Genomic DNA, 18,304 nt, shown 5'->3' with positions numbered 1-18,304 from the left:
CAAGTCATCGGCACTGGTATAGCCCTCTGCTCCTCCAATAATTTGGTGGCTGCCCACCATCTCTCGGCCTCCCCCGCTAGCCTATATGTAGCATATAAAACTCTTTACTCATCAGTGCAATGAAGTACTGTCAGAATCTTCTCTATCTCCTACACCCAGTTTTCAGCAACTGCAGAATCAGTTGCTCTAGAAAAAGCTAGGGGATTCATCTTCATAAATTTCTCTATGGTACATCCCTGAGCTGAAGATGGACCTCCCTACTCTCTAGAACTCCACGCTATCTCAGCTATAACTTGCTGAGCCACACTACGTAGCACAGCATCTGAATCCCCACCTGCTGCGCCAAAAGGACCAGCACTATCATTCCCACTAGCATGAGCGCTATTGCTTCATGGGTCCATCCTACAAACACATAGAACACTGTTTTAGAATTCTATTTTCCTATAGACCCAACTTATTCAACTAAAACTCCAAATTCTCTATTAACCATCCCTTTAAATCCTAACCCCAAAATCCACTCTTGCAACCCAAACACATGACTTGTTGATAGTTTACTATGGTTTTCCTAAAATAGTCACCCGAGGAAAAACACAGAAACTACCACGAAATCCTGTATCCACATCATAGAATAAAACCTCAAATCTTTTTCCTATATTTTGGTATTGTTTTTCGCTGCACTCTAGAGTCTACAAAACCTAGTAACCTAGGCTCTAATACCAAAATTTTAACAACCTTCTTATGTATATATATATTAACTGTTCTGATACCCCCTGCTATGGAACTCGAGCCTCGAAAGGCATCGGGGTGAATCTGAATATAAAATCATACCTATGCAACGAAAACGTAATCCATACATCCATACACATCATACAATACCAGAAATCCATATTTCTATACCATAACTATATAAAACGTCTCTCTCCAAAACACTTGTCCCAAAATACAAAAACCCTACACAAACTTACCCTCTAACCCAGGGTAATCAATATACTCTCTATTTGCGAGCCTGATCTGCTCGCCCAATTGGCTTACCTGAAAAATGTTAAAGTCATAGGGTGAGTCGATGTTCAGTAAGTGAAAATATGCTATTACTAATGTGTGGCAACTAAGTTAAGAATACTTTTTAAATAACAACTGAACTATAATACAATAATAAATTTGTAAAGCATATCTTTCTTTTCACAATTTAAAATATAATTGTATCATTTGTGTTTTCTACTTTTCATACTGCTAATATCATACTATACTCATCATATACTGTAAAGTTGTATACATATACATAACTGTGTTTATCCCTGGAACTCTGTATGTCATGATTTCACCCCTCACGACAGCGTTGTGCGGCCCTTAGGCAGGGCTTAATCCGGTAGGCCCTCTAGATAAGTCAATATACTTTACACTACCTCAGCCCGACCAAACTGCATCCACTCCTAGGCTCGGGACTGGTTACTACCTCATCAAACTGGTCCCCTCCACCCAATGAACTAGGGAGCTGCATACTCTCCGAGCACGATCGATGGTACCCACATACTATCTGAGATATATGGTTGCACTCTATCTGTGTATAGCAACGGTACCGTGCTCTGTATTCTTTATCTGTATCTGTGTGTAATCTTTCCTCAGGGATCTGATACTATATATATATACATATATACTCTTTTACTATTTTCATCATATTTCTAAAATTATCATAACGCTATCTTTCTGTACTGTAAATACTGTAATCTCTGTATACTGTATCTATAGCATCTTAATGCTAACTTTGTATATTTGTCTGAATTTTCTGTCTATATACTTTGCCTGTATACTCTATATGTTATGGTAATAGGAAACATGACATACTATAAACACTATATATATATTGTTCTGTATAAAGTTGTAATATATTGATTTAAGTTAAATTGTATACCTGTATTTATATATATATATATATATATATATATATTTGTTTCATGAAACTATTCGAATAAAAGTTGTATATGTATGTATATCTTTTTTTGTATAATCTCTGTGAATATATGGTTATATCTGTATATTCTGTATAACTCCATATACTGGGAAAAACTATATAAATTGTATATATTGTCTAGATCTGTGTATTTAGTATAGTATGATATACTGTAAAAAATTGTATAAGTTCTTCATCAAATAATTATCTACTCAGGCCACATAAGCATTTAAAACTCATATTCTGTAAAATTGGGTAAAAAGCTAGTATATACAGATGTGTAAAATCTCTGCTAACATTATAAAATTCCTAACATAGCATATTTCCCTTACCTTAGCTTTGAAAAGCCCCTATTGTACTTTAGCCCAATACCCGTAGTGTTCTCTACTCAACACCCTGAAAATCAAATTCCCCAGAACAAAACATCAGTATTTTTTCATATATTGTATTTCCTATAACTAAGGGAAAGGCAAATACTGAATAAAATATCTTACCTTGATATTGGGGCAAAATCCAAACCAACTCCACCAACGATCAGCTCCGGCAAACTTGCAGAGAACGTTGTCAGGAGCATCGTGGTGGCTTTAGATCACCGATCCGGCATAAAACGGGCCCGAAATCGAAGAGTAAAAAGGAAAAGACCGTAGGAGATAGAAAGGAGAGAGAGAAAGAAGCACTGAAATTGGATAAAAATCCAAGTTTTCACTATTTATAGGGTCAGATTCGTCAACGAGACACGTCACCTCGTCGACGAGTCCTTAAGTAATTTCGTTAATGAACCTTACCTCCTTGTCGACGAAATTCAGACTGCCCCAAAACCCCTCTCAGTATCTTCTCATTGACGAATCTTGTCTTCGTCGACGAGGTCCTCTTATGCCTTCGTCGACAAATCCCCTGTGTTCGTCAACAAAGCCCCTGAAAAATTCTCTTCCTCTTTATTATTTAAATAATATTATTATTCAGGTTGTTACACTGGTTGATTGAACCATCTATTTCATTTCTTCCGGTTGATCGAACCATGCTGTTTGGAAAAATCGCCATTCCTGGTCGACCGACTTTGTAGCTCAAATTTGGCCTGGTCAATCGAACCATATGAACTTCAGTCGATCAAAAATGTTTCTGGTCGACTGGACCTCTCAAGTTGCTCTGAATTTTTTACCGTGGTTAAATATTTTAAACAGTGTTAATTATTTTAAAAAGATTTAAAACTTTCCTAATTATTCCCAATAGGTCCCTAACGGTTATATTTTAGGGGTTGTCTATAAATACACATTCATTTGGAATAATTAGTAACAAGATTAGAAAAACAATTAGCAAAAATCCTCTGATTCTCAAAGCTCTATTTCTCACACCCAAACCTTATATCTTCATTCTTACTCATCCTCATTGCAAATCTTGTAAAGTAAGAGTGCTATAGTGAGTATCTAGTTAAGCTTACACTCTTATTTGTTCTAGTTGATTGATATATTTTTATCCAAGAGTAAGCTTGAAGTTTTTCTAGAAGACTTCATTAATAAGTCTTCCGTGGGAAAACTTTGTAGAGCTTGTGAGTTTTGCATCATCATTACAATACTCAAGAGTTCGTATTACTTTTTGTTTGTGAAATAAATTTTTGCAAATCGATTTCAAATATCTCATATGATTTACCTTGAGAAATATTTTGTTGAAATATTTGTGCATACGCAAAAAGATCTTTGTTGAAATAGTCTTTGATTGATTTTATCTTCTTGAACACAAAGATCAAATTACTTTATAAATTAAATCTGAATATCTCTTGTGGTTTATATTGATAAATATTATTTGCTGAGATATTTGAAGTGTGCTTATGATCTTTGGTTGTGCATTGTGATTGAAATATTATTTTAACACAAAGATCCTATCATTTACACTCTCACGCACTGATTGCTATATTTGCATAAATATTTGAAAGTAGACACTTAAACTACACCGAGCTTACCATATTCTATCTTTTGGTAGTGCATTAGTTATACTGTGTGTATTGGGTACATATCTACTTTACACGAAAGCACAATCACTGTACCATTTGATTATATTTCAAATCTATTATATTTCCAAACACGAGCCTGAAGAGGGAGACTAGCCCTTTGAAATAGTCCCGGATTAGCTTAGATCCGGTTAGGAAAGTTAGGTGCGCCATCTTGTTAAGACGTGTCGGTTGAGGTTAGCCCCTTGAATTGACCTGGTTGTATTAGGTGCCGCTCCACCCATTTAAGTGAGCATCATAGTGGTAATCCTTGTGCTGGTGTGGCCAAGACGGGGACGTAGGCACTGTTGGCCGAATCTTGATAACATATCGTGCGTGTTCATTTATATTTTCGCAATTTAATTACTGCACATGTATGTTAAAATGTGAATGATTGAGTTTACATTTGCATTGATAGACCCTAGGTTAAGTAATACTGTTTAAAAAATTGAGTTTGTACTCTAAAAAAAGAATCGTTGCAGGAAACCCTAGTTGTCATCGCGGCTGATGACGACAGCGTTGGAGATTCTGCCCGCGAGGTTTTTTCTATGAATCCTTCGTGATGACAACAACGACGTGCTTTGTTTTATCGGGTTGTCATTCCATCGCCCCAGCCGTTGGGGGTAAACGAACGACAACGACGGCACTCTGCTCTCTGTTGCACGACGACGATACTCTGCTCTCTACTGCACGACGGCGTTGGAAGCTCTCCGCAAGGCTTTGCTCTACCTCTGTTGGTTAGACGAGGGGTTTTGTGCCCCAGACGGCGTTGTGACCAGTGGGCGTTGGCTGTTGCTTGTCTTCGCTAGCGACGCATTCTCTGCCGTGTCGAAACCACCTCAGTGTCTTCGAAGTAGGAGTTACAGTGGCAGTGGTCGTCGGAGAGCAGCTGCGGCGTTGGCATTGGGCTTCGAGAGACAGAGACAATGACAAAGTGGTAACGATGAACCTGCGTCGGTGATATACGGTGATGGCAGACATAGGTCTACTATGGTTTTCGAACAACGAATCTACGAGGAAGCCTCCGGCATTGAAGAAAGATCTCACCGTTCGATGAAACAGGCGAAGCAGAATGAACTGAGAATACGGGATTGCAGGTTTGGTTTTTTATTTTATTTATTATTCTTATTTGCTTTTTGGTGGTCAATATGAAAAATAGGTAATTTTATTAGAGATGACTGGGCCACCTTCGGCAGCTGCTACCGGAGGGTTGAGGGGAGGTGTCAATGCTAGTATACGGCAGACAGGGAGTGGTTTGGGGGATGTTAAGGTCGAAAAGGGGAAAGTTTTCGCTGGGGGGAAATCGTTTGCGGAAGCCTTAAAGAGACCAATTCCATCTTCAAAATTCAAAATCTCATTAAGGAAACCGGAACTAATTAATGGGGAATTAGGTTTTGTTTTCTCGGATGTGAAGATGGAAAAGGCTGCGGAGGGTCTGAAGTTTGCTTTGGTACTTAAACTTCTTTCTACAAGACAGTTTATCGATGTCCTTCGAAGGCATATTATCCAATCCTAGGGCCTCTCTGAAGTTCCCATGATAATTTGTATGGATAACTACCATGTTCTATTGCATTTGGTAAATGAAAAAGACTACATTCATGCATGGGCACGAGAAGGAAGATGGGTGGCAGGGTGCCAATTTCGGCTTTTTAAGTGGTCTGTGAATTTTGATGTCAACAAGGAGCCATCAATCGCACCTCAGTGGATTTTCTTACCAAGTTTGCCTTTACATTTATATAAAATGGACTTTTTACAGAGTTTGGCCACTAGATTTGGTAATTCTTGGGAACGGATAATGCCACATTATATAAAACACGAGCCACGGGTGCGATATTATGTGTTGAAGTGGATTTGCAGAAGGATCCTGTGGAGGGTTTTCCATTGGTGGTAGGACAAAAATAGAATTGGCAAAGGGTAATATATGAGAAGACGGGTTTCTATTGTAACAAATGTTGTAGGCAAGGTCACACTGAGGTAGTATGCCGGTTTGGAGTTAAGCCTAAAGATAAAAGGAAGGTAGGTTTGAGGAAGGAGGTAGATGGGATGGTTTAGAAAGAAGTTGGTAGAAAAGATAATATGATAGTTGAAGAGGAAGAACCTATTTTGAAGAGTCAAGAACAACGGGTGGAGGAGAAGAAGGATGGAAATGTGAATGGTCCGTTGAAGGTGATTGAGAAAAATAAAGAAATTGTGAATGAGGTTAATAATGTGGGTACTAAAAAAGTGGAGGAATTTAATTTGGTAGAGAAGAATAATTGAGAGAAGGTCGATCGTTGTAAAGACCAAAAGTCAGGGGCGATAGAGGTGCAAGTAGAACTAGGAGATTATTCTAGGTCTGTTCAGGAAATCGGAGCTGTTTATGAAGGGAGGAGGGGAAAAGTTGAAAAGGATAAGGATAGAGAATTGATTTTAGTGGAGCAGGTGGATGAGAGAGAGGGGGAAGTGGAGGGTGGAGTGTGGAGGGATAATTATGAGGTGTTATCTGAGGGAGATTTGGAGGTTTGTGTTGATACTCAAAAAGAATATTATTCTAATCCAGGTAATGTAACAGTGGGTCAATCGGAAGGAAGAAATAAAAATGATGGACAAGTGAGAAAGTCTAAGAGGTCTAAGGCAGTACCTCAAAAGTTGAACCTATGATTGACAAAATTATGTTTTGGAATATAAGAGGGTTGGGTATGTTGAAGAGAAGATTGAAGCAAATTGTGAAGGATCAGAAAGTTTCGATTTTGGCAATTTCAGAACCTTTTCAAGATATAGAAAAGATACAAAGGTGGGCGATGTATTTGCAATTTACTAACTTTTGCTCTAATGTTGAGGAAGGTGGGAAGATTTGGTTGTTCTGGAAAGATGATGTTCAAGTGGATTGGGTGGGTACCTTAAATCAATGTGTGACAGTTTTGTTAACAGAAGCTAGATCCCTGCTTCTTACTTTTGTATATGCTAAATGTTATCATATTGAGAGAAGAGATTTATGGGATCAACTTCAAGGGATGTCGAGTGTTGATGTGGCTTGGGTTGTTATGGGAGATTTTAATGTAATTCGGTCAGATGAGGAAAGGGTGGGAGGTAAACCTCGCTTGGGTTCATCTATGGCTGAATTCAATAGTTGTATTAATAGCTGTGGGTTATTGGACCTCAAATTCAAAGGAATTCAATTTTCTTGGTGTAATGGCCAACAAGGTTTGAGAAGAAGTTGGGCGAAATTGGACAGGGTGCTGATTAATAATGTTTTTTCTATAAATATGGTGAAGCTAAGACTTCTTTATTGAAAAGAAATACTTCAGATCATTCTCCTATCTTATTACAGCTGTGTGCGAATATGGAGAGGTATGAGCCAGCGCCTTTTAGGTTTCAGAACATGTGGACATCACATGGGGATTTTTTGGAAATGGTTGAATCATCTTGGAGAGAACACATTGTGGTGGATTCAGGATTGTGTAAATTGGCCAGTAAATTAAAAAGACTAAAACAAAGGCTTAGGGTGTGGAATAAATAGACTTTCGGTCGCGTTGGTAGTTTTATTCGAGAGTTGGAGGAAAGGGTGGACAAATATGAGAATTTACTGCAAACAGAATACTCGGAATTAGTTGAAGAAGAGTTTCTTATTTCTAAAGCTGAATTGGAGGTTTCGTATAGAAGGGAAGAGGCTAGATTGGCGCAACAAGCAAAGATGAAATGGTTGATAGATGGGGATCAGAATTCAAAGTTTTTCCATGTCGTGGTTACGCAAAAAAAGGCCAAATTCTTGTGTTAATTCAATGACGCTTCCTAATGGTTCGATGTTGGAAAATATGCAGATGGTCCATGATTGTTAAGTATTTTAAGCAATTCTTGGGACAAAATAGTTCAGTGCAAAAGGTTAAACCTAGAAGATATCATCCATTCAGTAGTTTCTGAGGAGTCTATAGGTCAGCTAAGGGAAGAACCGAGTGAGGAGGAGGTTTATGAAGCTATTTCGTCTATTTCTGTGAACAGTAGCCCGGGTCCGGATGGGTTTGGGTCTTCTTTTTATATTACCTGTTGGAAGATTATTAAAAATGATGTGATGGATGCGGTAAGAGAATTCTTCAGAGGTGATATACTGCCTCGGTATTTTTATTCCTCTTACATAGTGCTTATTCCTAAGGTAAAGGATCCTCATTCTTTTGATAAATTTCGGCCGATAAGCCTTTGTAACGTTATCTATAAAATTTTCTCAAAAATCCTTGTTAGTAAGCTTTCAATGGTGATGGGCAATTTAATATCTTTAGAACAATGTGCTTTTATGAAAGGGAGGAGTATTTTTGAAAATATAACGCTTACTCAAGAGATGACAAAATTATTACATAGGCGGGCGAGAAGAGGTAATATAATGCTAAAGCTTGATATGAGCAAAGCGTATGATCGTGTGGAGTGGCAGGTGGTAGATCAGATTTTTCAGAATCTTGGTTTTCCAGATTGGTTTTGTAAGTTGATTCAGAATTGTATTTCCACTCTATGGTTTTCTGTCATGATGCATGGCACTTATAGAGGTTTCTTCAAGTCAAAAAGGGGATTAAGGCAAGGGGATCCGTTGCTACCGTATATCTTCATCATCATGGAAGAAATTCTTTCTAAATTAATTAAAAAAAAGTTGGCTGAGAAGCGGATTTTACCATTTGCACACCCGTGTAGTGCACCTATTATATCGCATTTAATGTACGCGGATGATGTTGTTATTTTTGCTAATGCTAGGAAAAAATCTGTTAGTCAGTTAATGGAGGTGATTATGGAGTATGAAAATTGGACTGGTCAAAGGGTGAATAAAGATAAATCAGCTATTTTTTTCTCAAACAAGTTGGCTGTTCAGAGGAAAGGAGAAATTCTTCAAGAGACCGGTTTTATTGAGGGTAAATTTCCATTTACGTATTTGGGTGTGCCAATAGTGGATGGTAAATTGAAAAGCTGTCATTTTGACCCTTTAATCCAAAAAATCAGTAAGAGAGTTGAGGGCTGGAAAAGTAGACTATTGTCTCAAGGAGGTCGTCTTGTTTTGTTGAGAAATGTGCTTTCAAGTATGTCATTGCATCTGTTAACTGTTCTAAATGTACCAAAACTGGTAATTAAAAAGATACAAGGTATGTTTGCTTCTTTTTTCTGGGGATTTAAGGATGGAAAAGAAAAAATGAAATGGAGGGCTTGGAAGAAATTGTGTGTTCCTGTGAAGGAGGGGGGTATAGGAGTAAGGGATATTTCGGAAGTACAACGGTCCTTGTTCATGAAATTTGGTTGGCATTTATTAATTCAAAATTTTTTATGGGCTACATTTTTAAAGCTAAATATGTCAAAGGAGGACATATTGCTCTTTGCAGATCGCATGGATTGGATTCGTCCTTTTGAAGGAAAGTTTTACAGAGTATGTCTGAACTGTTAAGTAAATCTAAGTGGAAGGTTAGAGAAGGAGATGTAAATTTGTGGTATGATAAGTTTCTAGATTCGGGACCTTTGTTTGCAGATTGTCCAAATGGTGCACATTCTTATATCAAATTAAAAGATTCGATTATCAATAATGCGTGGGATGTGGAAAATTTGCAGAGGATTCTGGGGTTTAGTAAAGCGGTTGAAGTGAAAAACGTGGGAAATCTTAGAAATTCTTCAGATATTTTGTTATGGCTCCTGGAAAAGGATGGTTACTTTAATACAAAATCTGCATGGGATGTTATCAGAGTTAGAGCTCCAAATTTTAAGTGGGCTAAGTGGGTTTGGATCAAATGGTTACCAAAGAAAATTTCTATCTGTATGTGGAAGGCTGCTTTTGAATGCCTAAGTGTTGATGAAAAGGTGAGAAGGGTGGGGGTTTCACTTGTTTCGGCGTGTAACTGTTGTGAGATGAGGCAGTCAGAAGATTTGGAGCATGTGTTAAATAAGGGAGAGCTTGCTTTTGAGGTTTGGAGGAAGGTTTCGGTGGAGGTAGGTGTTCCTTTCCTTAGGCAACAAAGTTGGAAAGAAAGAGTCCAAATGTGGTTTAATAGGGCTTCCAGGTTCTCTCAATTGGGTTCATTGATGGGTTTGATTCCTTGTTTAGTAGTTTGGAGACTCTGGAGAAGGAGATGTGTGGCTAGAATGGGAGGAAAATTAGAAAGTAGTACTGATGTGTGGCTCTCCATTAAGTATTGGGTGGGGGTTTTGAGTAGGAACATGACAGAAATGGTTCAGTTAAAGGATGCCGATTTTCGAGTATTGCAGAATTTGGAAGTGCAAATTGTGAATAAAAGAATTAAAACAATGCAAAGTGTGAGATGGCTAAAACCGAGACAAGGGAGGTTGAAACTAAATTTGGATAGGAGCAGTCTGGGGAACCCAACGCCGGCGGGTGGTGGTGGCATCCTTAGAGACCATAAAGGTTCTTTTGTGTTTGGTTTTTCAAAATATTTTGGTTCTTGTTCAAATAATGAAGCTGAATTGAGAGTTGTGCTGGAAGGAATAAAGATTTGCAAACATTTGGGTCATACCTGTATCGATATTGAATGTGATTCGAATATTGTAGTTAATTGGATAAGAGCTAGGAAGTGCACCTTGTGGTATTTATGGGATTTTTGGGAGCAGTTTATTGGTTTATTGGAGGGAGTTGATTTTTCGATAAATCATTGGTATAGAGAAGGGAACAAAGTGGCAGATGCATTGATTTGACAAGGTGCTATGGGGAGGAATAATTTGTTTACAAATAGTAGTCAACTCCCTAGAGTTTATAATGGTTTGTATAAATTGGAGAAGATGGGAATGGCTTATATGAGGTATGTTTAATTGATTTCCTTTTGGTTTTTGCTTATGCTTTATGATGATTATCTTTTGTTTTATTTTGTTGTGTGAGGTTTGTTTTATAGGTCATGTTTTGTTTTGTTTTGTTTTTTCTTGTAATCCGGTATTTGGCTGGATGTTGGGTTTGTTCTTTGGGAGGTTTTTAACGTGTTGTCTTTTGTTATCTCCCATTGATAGCCTTGCAACCACGGTAGTGAGGGGTTATCAATAAATAATTGGAGGTGTCGTCCTTCTTAAAAAAAAAAGTAATATTGTTTATCTCGTTCAACCTAGGTTATAATTTTTAAATACCCAATTCACCCCCCTCCCTCTTAGGATTGCACCATTTCTATCACCCGTTCTACGACTTATTTAAGAAAAAATTGGAAAAATGGGGAAAAGTTACCTTTCCCTAGGAGTAGTGTCTAAGCCACTGTTATGACAAATCCACTCCAGTAGATATGTCGATAGCGTAACTAGGAATCCAACAGCACCTTCTGTTTTCCGATCCGCCGCAAATCTATCGAAAAATTGAGAAAAAGAGAGAGAGAGAGAGAGAGAGAGAGAGAGAGAGAGAGAGAGAGAGAGAGAGAGAGATGTTGGGCACAGGAAAAATTCTAAAGGGGGCGTGAGTCTGTTCTCTCAAATTGATCTTGAAACTTCAGCTTCAGGATATTAATATGTTATATTATATAATTTAAGTAATAATTATAATTATTTAATTTATTTAATTATTTAATTTAATTTTTATTTTTATTTTAATTTAATTTAATTTTATTTATTTATTTATTTCTTGGATCACTACATAGACATTGTCGAACCACATAATTTTTCGTGTATTTGTTTTATTGCTTTCTCTACATGATTGTGTTTTCTGTATATTTCATTGTTGGTTGCTGCATTATGTGATTCGATTTTCCGCTGCACATTAATTTGCGCAACATCAAGTTTTTCTACAAATGAATTGATATTTGAAAATAAATTTTGAAAAGAAAGTTGAAAATCTCAACCATGCTCTTTCAAATATTATTGAAGCAAGGAGAATTTTGATACAATATTAGCTAATCAAAATTTCATTTTTGATAAATCTAAAAGAAGGAATTACCTATACTAAAAAATTGTAATGTTAAAAAGATATGGGCACCCAAAGGGTCAAGTAATAATATGCTTAAATTTGGGGTTTAATTGAAAATGACCTTTGAAAAATAAAACTTGAACTTTTTCAAATATTTTAATATTTTTCAAAACAAATTATTTTTACTAAAGATTTTCTTTAAAATAAAGGGATCAAAATTGCTTTTAAACTTGTATTTTTGTACTGCCCTTAAAAATATTTTTTTAATGTGACATTTAGTGCAAAAATATTTTACTATTTTTGAATCTTGATGAAAAATTTTGAATTATAATTTTTTGCGATGTTGGATGATAAATGAATTTTTTAATGATGAGCATGTTGATTGAAAACCTCCTATGCTCAAATAATTTTTGCTAAACCTTGTTGGAATTTTTGAATGCAACGTTTTAGAGGGAGTATGCTTATATGATTATTATGATATGAGTTTATTATTTGAGCATATTGAATTCATTGAAATATTTTTTGTTATGACTATTGAACTCAAATTTGAACCTCATATTTTGATTTTATAATTGACTTTGAAAATGCCTTAAGTTATACCAACAACAATCAAGAATGTCAAATACATGTATAAATCATCAAACTTATTATTTTCCGATTCAACTATCAATATATATTAGGGATAATATTTACTATTATGATTTGATCCTAAATGCTAGAATATTTTGCTTATATGTATTACTTACATAGATTCTAAAACACTATCATGTAAGAAATTCAGCTGTCACGAACAAACAAAAAAAATTATGGAAAGTTTTGAGTTCGATTTTCATTGCTAAACCCCTAAATTAGTTCAAAATAAGTGCAAAGGATTGAGTTGGGTCATTGGGATAATTTGAAAAAGACCTCTAACAAACCTTAACCATGGGGAAAAAACTATGCTCGTATTAAAACCGAATGGTCCAAGTCCATTCCCTAGGTCCTTGCTCCCCAAGTAAAGACCCACATCGATTAACACCAGACCCACTAAACAAATTTCAAAGGTGGGGGCCTTTCTTCAAGCAATTACTCTTCCTTTCCCACTTCTATTTTAACGTTTGCAGTCCCATCCTACTTATTCATTGGATGTCGGGTCCGCGTTCCAGACGCGGTTCTGCCTTCGCGGTTGAAACTTCGGAGATCCCCCCTCGCTCCCTCCTACCTCCATCTTCAAGAAGGAAAAAAAAAAAAAAAAATTCACTTTTTTTCTCTCTGAAAGGGAATTCCGTGTCTGCTCAGCATTTTATAGAACACGTGGAGTCAGGCATGCGTGAACACCGAAGCAACTGATCGGACTAGCCAGTGGACTTCTTCGGCAGGCTTAGAATTCCAGTTCTCGCGAGGAAAATTTTTTAAAATTTGATATCACAACTTCAAAAATCGAAGCCCCTTTTGGGTTCTGATCACTTCCCAAATAGAAGGAGGATTCGGGGATGGGCGAGGGAGACGGAGGAGTCACGTTGATGGTGCTGTTCTTTATGCTCTTGTCTGCAGCGTTTCAGGGCTGTGTTTCAGCTGCGAACAAGCCTCAGAACACAAAGAAGCAGACCCCGTCGGCCCCGATCAATCGGTTTCGCACCTCGGCGGTACTTCCTCTTTACGGGAATGTTTATCCCGATGGGTAAGCGATGAATTTTCTATCTTTTTTAATGGTGTTGGTGTTTTTGGTAATGAAGTTCAATGGATTTTTTTGCTTCTTTGGGGGCGCTCGTGATTTCTCTCTCTCTGTTTTTTTTTTTTATTTAATTTGTCTTGTTTTTTTCCTTTGTTTTTATTGTGTTCGGTTCTGTCTGTGATTTCATCTTTCTATTTGTTTGATTGATTAGGGGCTTTTGGGGTTGTGAATTGTGACTTTCTCTGATTGCCAAATTCCTACTTTTAAGGGCTACATCATTAAGAACTTTCTTGCTCCTTTTCTCTGAACTTGTTGTCTTCGCAATTTTTATTTTTTTGGTAATTTATCTCGCTTTTTAATTTTCAATCTAGCACTTGCTTTATAAAATCTTTCTTGCCCATGATCGGGAATGGTGTCTGCGGAAAGACGACTGTTAAATCGCAGCCGTCCGTCAGTGGGCCTATAGTTGTGCCTTGCATAGAGCCCACTTTTGTGGATGGTTGAGATCCCCTAGTCCCATCTGGTGGTGGTAGGGTAGCACCTCTCTCTCTCTCTCTCTCTCTCTCTCCCTCTGCAAAATTTTTTAATCTTCCTTTTCTTTCTCCGAAATTTATATTTTTTAATCTTCCTTTTCTATCTCCAGCTACGCCGAAGGCTTCAGAGGAATCAGAGCCTATTTATTGCTCCTTCATTTGCATTTCCCAAAAAATTTTGTGCCTTTTTGTTCTACCTTGTTTTCCTAACCATTTCTGCTGAAATTTCACAAGCATATTACTTTTGGTACGATTCCTTATGGGTTGTTAAACAATTCAGTGTCCATTGCTTGTTAAAAGTTGATCCTCAAACTTTCTCTTCTTGCCCCATACAATGGGTTGCATTTCTCAGAATCGAATTCTCGAGCAGCTTCCTATATTTCCTGCATTTGCAGTTTACTTATCGGCGGTCGTTTGATCTTTCTTATTACTTGAATTTGTATTCCTTTTAACTTTTAACTGCTCCGCTCAACCTCTACAAAAAAAAAAAAAAAGAGACACAAAAACAAAGCTTGGAATTTAGATTTTAGATTTGAATTTGCAAGAATTTGGACAAAATGCAATGTGAAATTAGATTGTGTTTTGCCCAAATACATACAAATTCAAATGATCCAAATCTGTGTTTACAAAGACAACCTAAAATGGTTCACCCTCCCCCTCCAACCAAAACAAAAAGAAAAAGGAAAAGAGCCCCACAACAAAAAAGCAGGATGTTTTATTTTCATACACAGGCAGTATTACTTGGCTGCTGCGTTGACATTTAACACTTTGTTTGGATAACAAAGGGAGAAAAGAAAAGAAATAATAGTTGTTTACTTGAATGAAAAGAATTGGCAGTGATTTTCTCTCCTATATATTTGGTTAGCAAGAGAGAAATGAAAAAGAAAAGAAAGTAATTTCTCTCTTATATTGTTTGTATAATTTGAAGGGAAAAGAAAGTATTTTCTATTGTTTTACGAATTTGACCTTTTATTTGTTAATTAAGATGATAACTTTTCTTTTTTTTTTTTTGCGGCCTTTTTGGTATTCTAAAAAGGTATTACAACGGTAGTCTCTTTCTCCCAAATGTCTTCACTTTTGAAGATATCGAAAAAGAGGGTTATAACGGGATATACTTGAACTCCCTCTGTTTTATTCATTTTCTCTCCATTTATTTTATAGAATGCAATCCCAATGAGTGATTTGAAGAGAAAGAGTTTCTTTTCTTTACTTTCCAAATCACTTGATCTAAACGAAGTGTAAATAGTCTTCATGACACGGTTGTCTTAGATTGTTTTCCTTTATAGCTTCTCCTGAAATTTTGCATTTATCTCTTCCATGAAAATTAATTTATTGGATTTTTCACATTTTATGTTAATATTTAATTGTAGTTTATCAATATCATTACTTCTAAATTTAATTGAAATTTTCATTAAATTTATATGGAATTGCATTTCCAACCTCCTTGATTAAGCTGGATGCCCATGAATATGCAGGTACTACTACGCATCTATGGACATAGGTCAACCCCCCAAACCTTACTTTCTTGATATTGACACTGGAAGCGACCTCACTTGGGTTCAGTGTGATGCACCTTGTCAGAACTGCATTAAGGTAATTATTATTATTTTTTTTTATCACATTCCGTTCAAGGTTAGTTTTGTTGGAGACAAAGTGAAGAGAAAATAAGTTTCTCTCCACTTCTCTTGTTTGACTTCTCTTGTTTGTTCACAAGAGACGGAAGGAAAAGGAAAGAAATGCAGAGGAGTGGAGAGATTAAAAAAAAAAAGTAGCTCTATGAGGGGCATTTCTTGTAAAAATGACAATTGACAATTATTTTCCTTCCCCATATTTCTCTTTACTTTATTTCTTGTTAAGTCACAGAATATGGATAGACTAATTTCTTTTCTCTTCTTCCTATGAGTTCTTTGCTCCTCTCCACTTTCTCCAATGAAACTGATCTATACTCTAAAATTTAATATTCACTTTTGCAAATGTCCCCTTCATGTTCTGACACTAGCATGCATGTATGTTTCCAGGGCCGTCACCCTCCCTACAAGCCTAGCAAGGACATTGTCCGTTGTAACGATCCCCTGTGTACCTCCCTTCGCTTGTCTGCTAACCTCCAATGCAATAACCCAAATGAGCAATGCGACTATGATGTTAAGTATGCTGATGATGGTTCATCTCTTGGTGTGCTGATTAGAGACTATTTTCCTCTACGATTCACAAATGGTTCCCAGCTCAGTGCCCGTGTAGCCTTTGGGTGGGTAATTACTGTTCTCAATGCCTTTTGTTGAACATTATGCATAATTTTGATTGTGTTTTGCTTATTCTTCTATTACCTCCTCTTCCCCTTTTCGCTAAACATGGTGGTTTGGCATTCGGACATATGATCAGGTGTGTTGAAATTCTGTAATGGATTGGGTCAAAGTGTTTTGTTGGAATTTTTTGAATTTTATACCACTGCCATTAAACTGCTTGATTGTCTTTCGAGTTGCAGATATATATCATTCTCTATTCCTTCTGCCTAAATGCTTGCAGGTGTGGGTATGATCAATTTGTTCCCAGTTCTACTTCTCATTCTTTCTTGGATGGAGTTCTTGGTCTTGGCAATGGAAAAGCAAGTATTGTTTCACAACTAAGCAACATGGGTTTAACACGAAGTGTGGTTGGCCACTGTATGAGCAGTAGAGGGGGAGGGTTCCTGTTCTTTGGAGATGACCTCATTCCTTCCTCAGGAATGGTTTGGTCACCAATGTCAAGCCAACCAATGGAGTGAGTTCTACTATTTAATGGAACTAAACCCTCCTTGCTTATTCCTTCCCTGGATTCCCTGTTAACATGTTCATTTCAGGAAATACTACTCTTCTGGACCTGCAGAGCTTCTTTTTGGTGCACAGGCCACTGGTGTTAAGGGCCTCTCTGTGGTTTTTGACAGTGGAAGCTCATATACTTACCTCAATTCTCAGGCTTATGATATCACACTTTCAACGGTGAGGCAAAGCACAAAAGCAAGGGCATTGCTGTCTAGTTATCTACTTGTACTGGAACTAATCATTCGTTTTATTTAGATACGAAAAAATTTAAATGGTAAGCCATTAAAGGATGCGAAAGATGATGGAACCCTACCAATCTGCTGGAAAGGTGCGAAACGTTTCAAATCCATTAGTGATGTCAGGAGTTACTTCAGCCCCCTAGTATTGAGGTTTGCAAATAACAACGCTGTTCCAATGCAAATACCGCCTGAAGCTTATTTGATCATCACAGTAAGTAGTCCTCAAGCTTTTTCTTTAAAGAAAAGCAGAGGCACAAATTCACTCACTAAGGTGATAAATTAACAAATTCTTCCTCTTCCAGAAACAGGGTAATGTTTGCTTGGGCATTCTGAATGGCACTCAAATAGGACTGAAGAATCTAAATGTAATTGGAGGTAATGGATATTGGAAAGAACAGCCCATGGATGAAAAATCTTCAGTGCTTACCCTTTTTTTGGATCTCTAATTTGAGCTATATTCCTTTTGGCTTTCTTGCAGACATTTTCATGCAAGATAAAATGGTGGTTTATGACAACGAGAAACAGAAGATCGGATGGATGACTGCAAACTGCAATAGACCTCCCAAGTCCTAAATCTTCCCTTATAATTTCCTTCCTTTTACATGACTGCTGAGGGCGTTCTCACCAGAAAATTTTTTCTCCTGTTTATTAACAGTGTGGATCGTGATTGTAGTGAAGGCTTTTCTCAGCCTTGTGCAGGCAGTATGGATGTTCTACAGGAGCATTGTCCAGCCACTTTTCCTTTCCGAGAAGAGTTCTAAGTTGAAGTTAGTCAGCAGCAAGGCTAGTTTCATGCTTCCACAGATAGGAAATACAAAGTTGCATACATTCCTTATGAGTCCTTTTGCTTACAGGGTTATTTTGGTGTTTCACGTTTTAATAGGAAGTGTAGGTGGGTGTTATCCCAAATGGCGAGGAGGCAATGTAGATGTTTGTCATAAAAGATATTGTTCTAATACAATGCTGCTCCTGTTGTTGAAAGCTAATCGTGCATCCCACACATTTTTACAGTTCTTAGCTCTGCCTTCAATTGTCCAGCAAAACCAAAAAAAAATACATAAAATAAAACTCTGCTCACAATTAGTGTCCTAAATGGAAGTATGTGTTTAAATTGTCAATATTTTTTTGAAAAAAGTATTTTGGTATTATTAAATTTCTTTAACAGACTTTCCCAGATGTTCTGCAATTTTTTTCCTTTTATTTTTTCTTTCTTTTTCCCTCCACTGCTTGATGATTGGGTGAAACCAAAATTTGGGTACATGTAGCCAAGAAAAATGAACCAATACTTTGACACAGAGAGAAAACTCATGTTAG

At 37.0% G+C, this 18,304-nt stretch overlaps 1 protein-coding gene across 1 annotated transcript; it reads left to right on the top strand.

Annotated features, from left to right (window-relative positions):
- The first annotated feature begins 12,853 nt into the window (after positions 1-12,853).
- LOC131161656 (aspartic proteinase Asp1-like) lies at positions 12,854-17,976 on the top strand. Its single transcript, XM_058117573.1, has 9 exons — positions 12,854-13,426; positions 15,429-15,546; positions 15,972-16,198; positions 16,477-16,710; positions 16,790-16,928; positions 17,007-17,201; positions 17,293-17,365; positions 17,469-17,556; positions 17,646-17,976. The coding sequence occupies exons 1-9, from the start codon at positions 13,239-13,241 to the stop codon at positions 17,749-17,751; spliced, it is 1,368 nt and encodes a 455-aa protein (XP_057973556.1). The 5' UTR covers positions 12,854-13,238; the 3' UTR covers positions 17,752-17,976.
- Positions 17,977-18,304: the final 328 nt, after the last annotated feature.

The sequence above is a fragment of the Malania oleifera genome, chromosome 8 (assembly GCF_029873635.1).
Source record: "Malania oleifera isolate guangnan ecotype guangnan chromosome 8, ASM2987363v1, whole genome shotgun sequence".
NCBI classification, from domain to species: Eukaryota; Viridiplantae; Streptophyta; class Magnoliopsida; order Santalales; family Ximeniaceae; genus Malania; species Malania oleifera.
The sequence above is the reverse complement of the archived record's forward strand: the minus strand, read 5'-3'. Positions and strand labels throughout refer to the sequence as shown.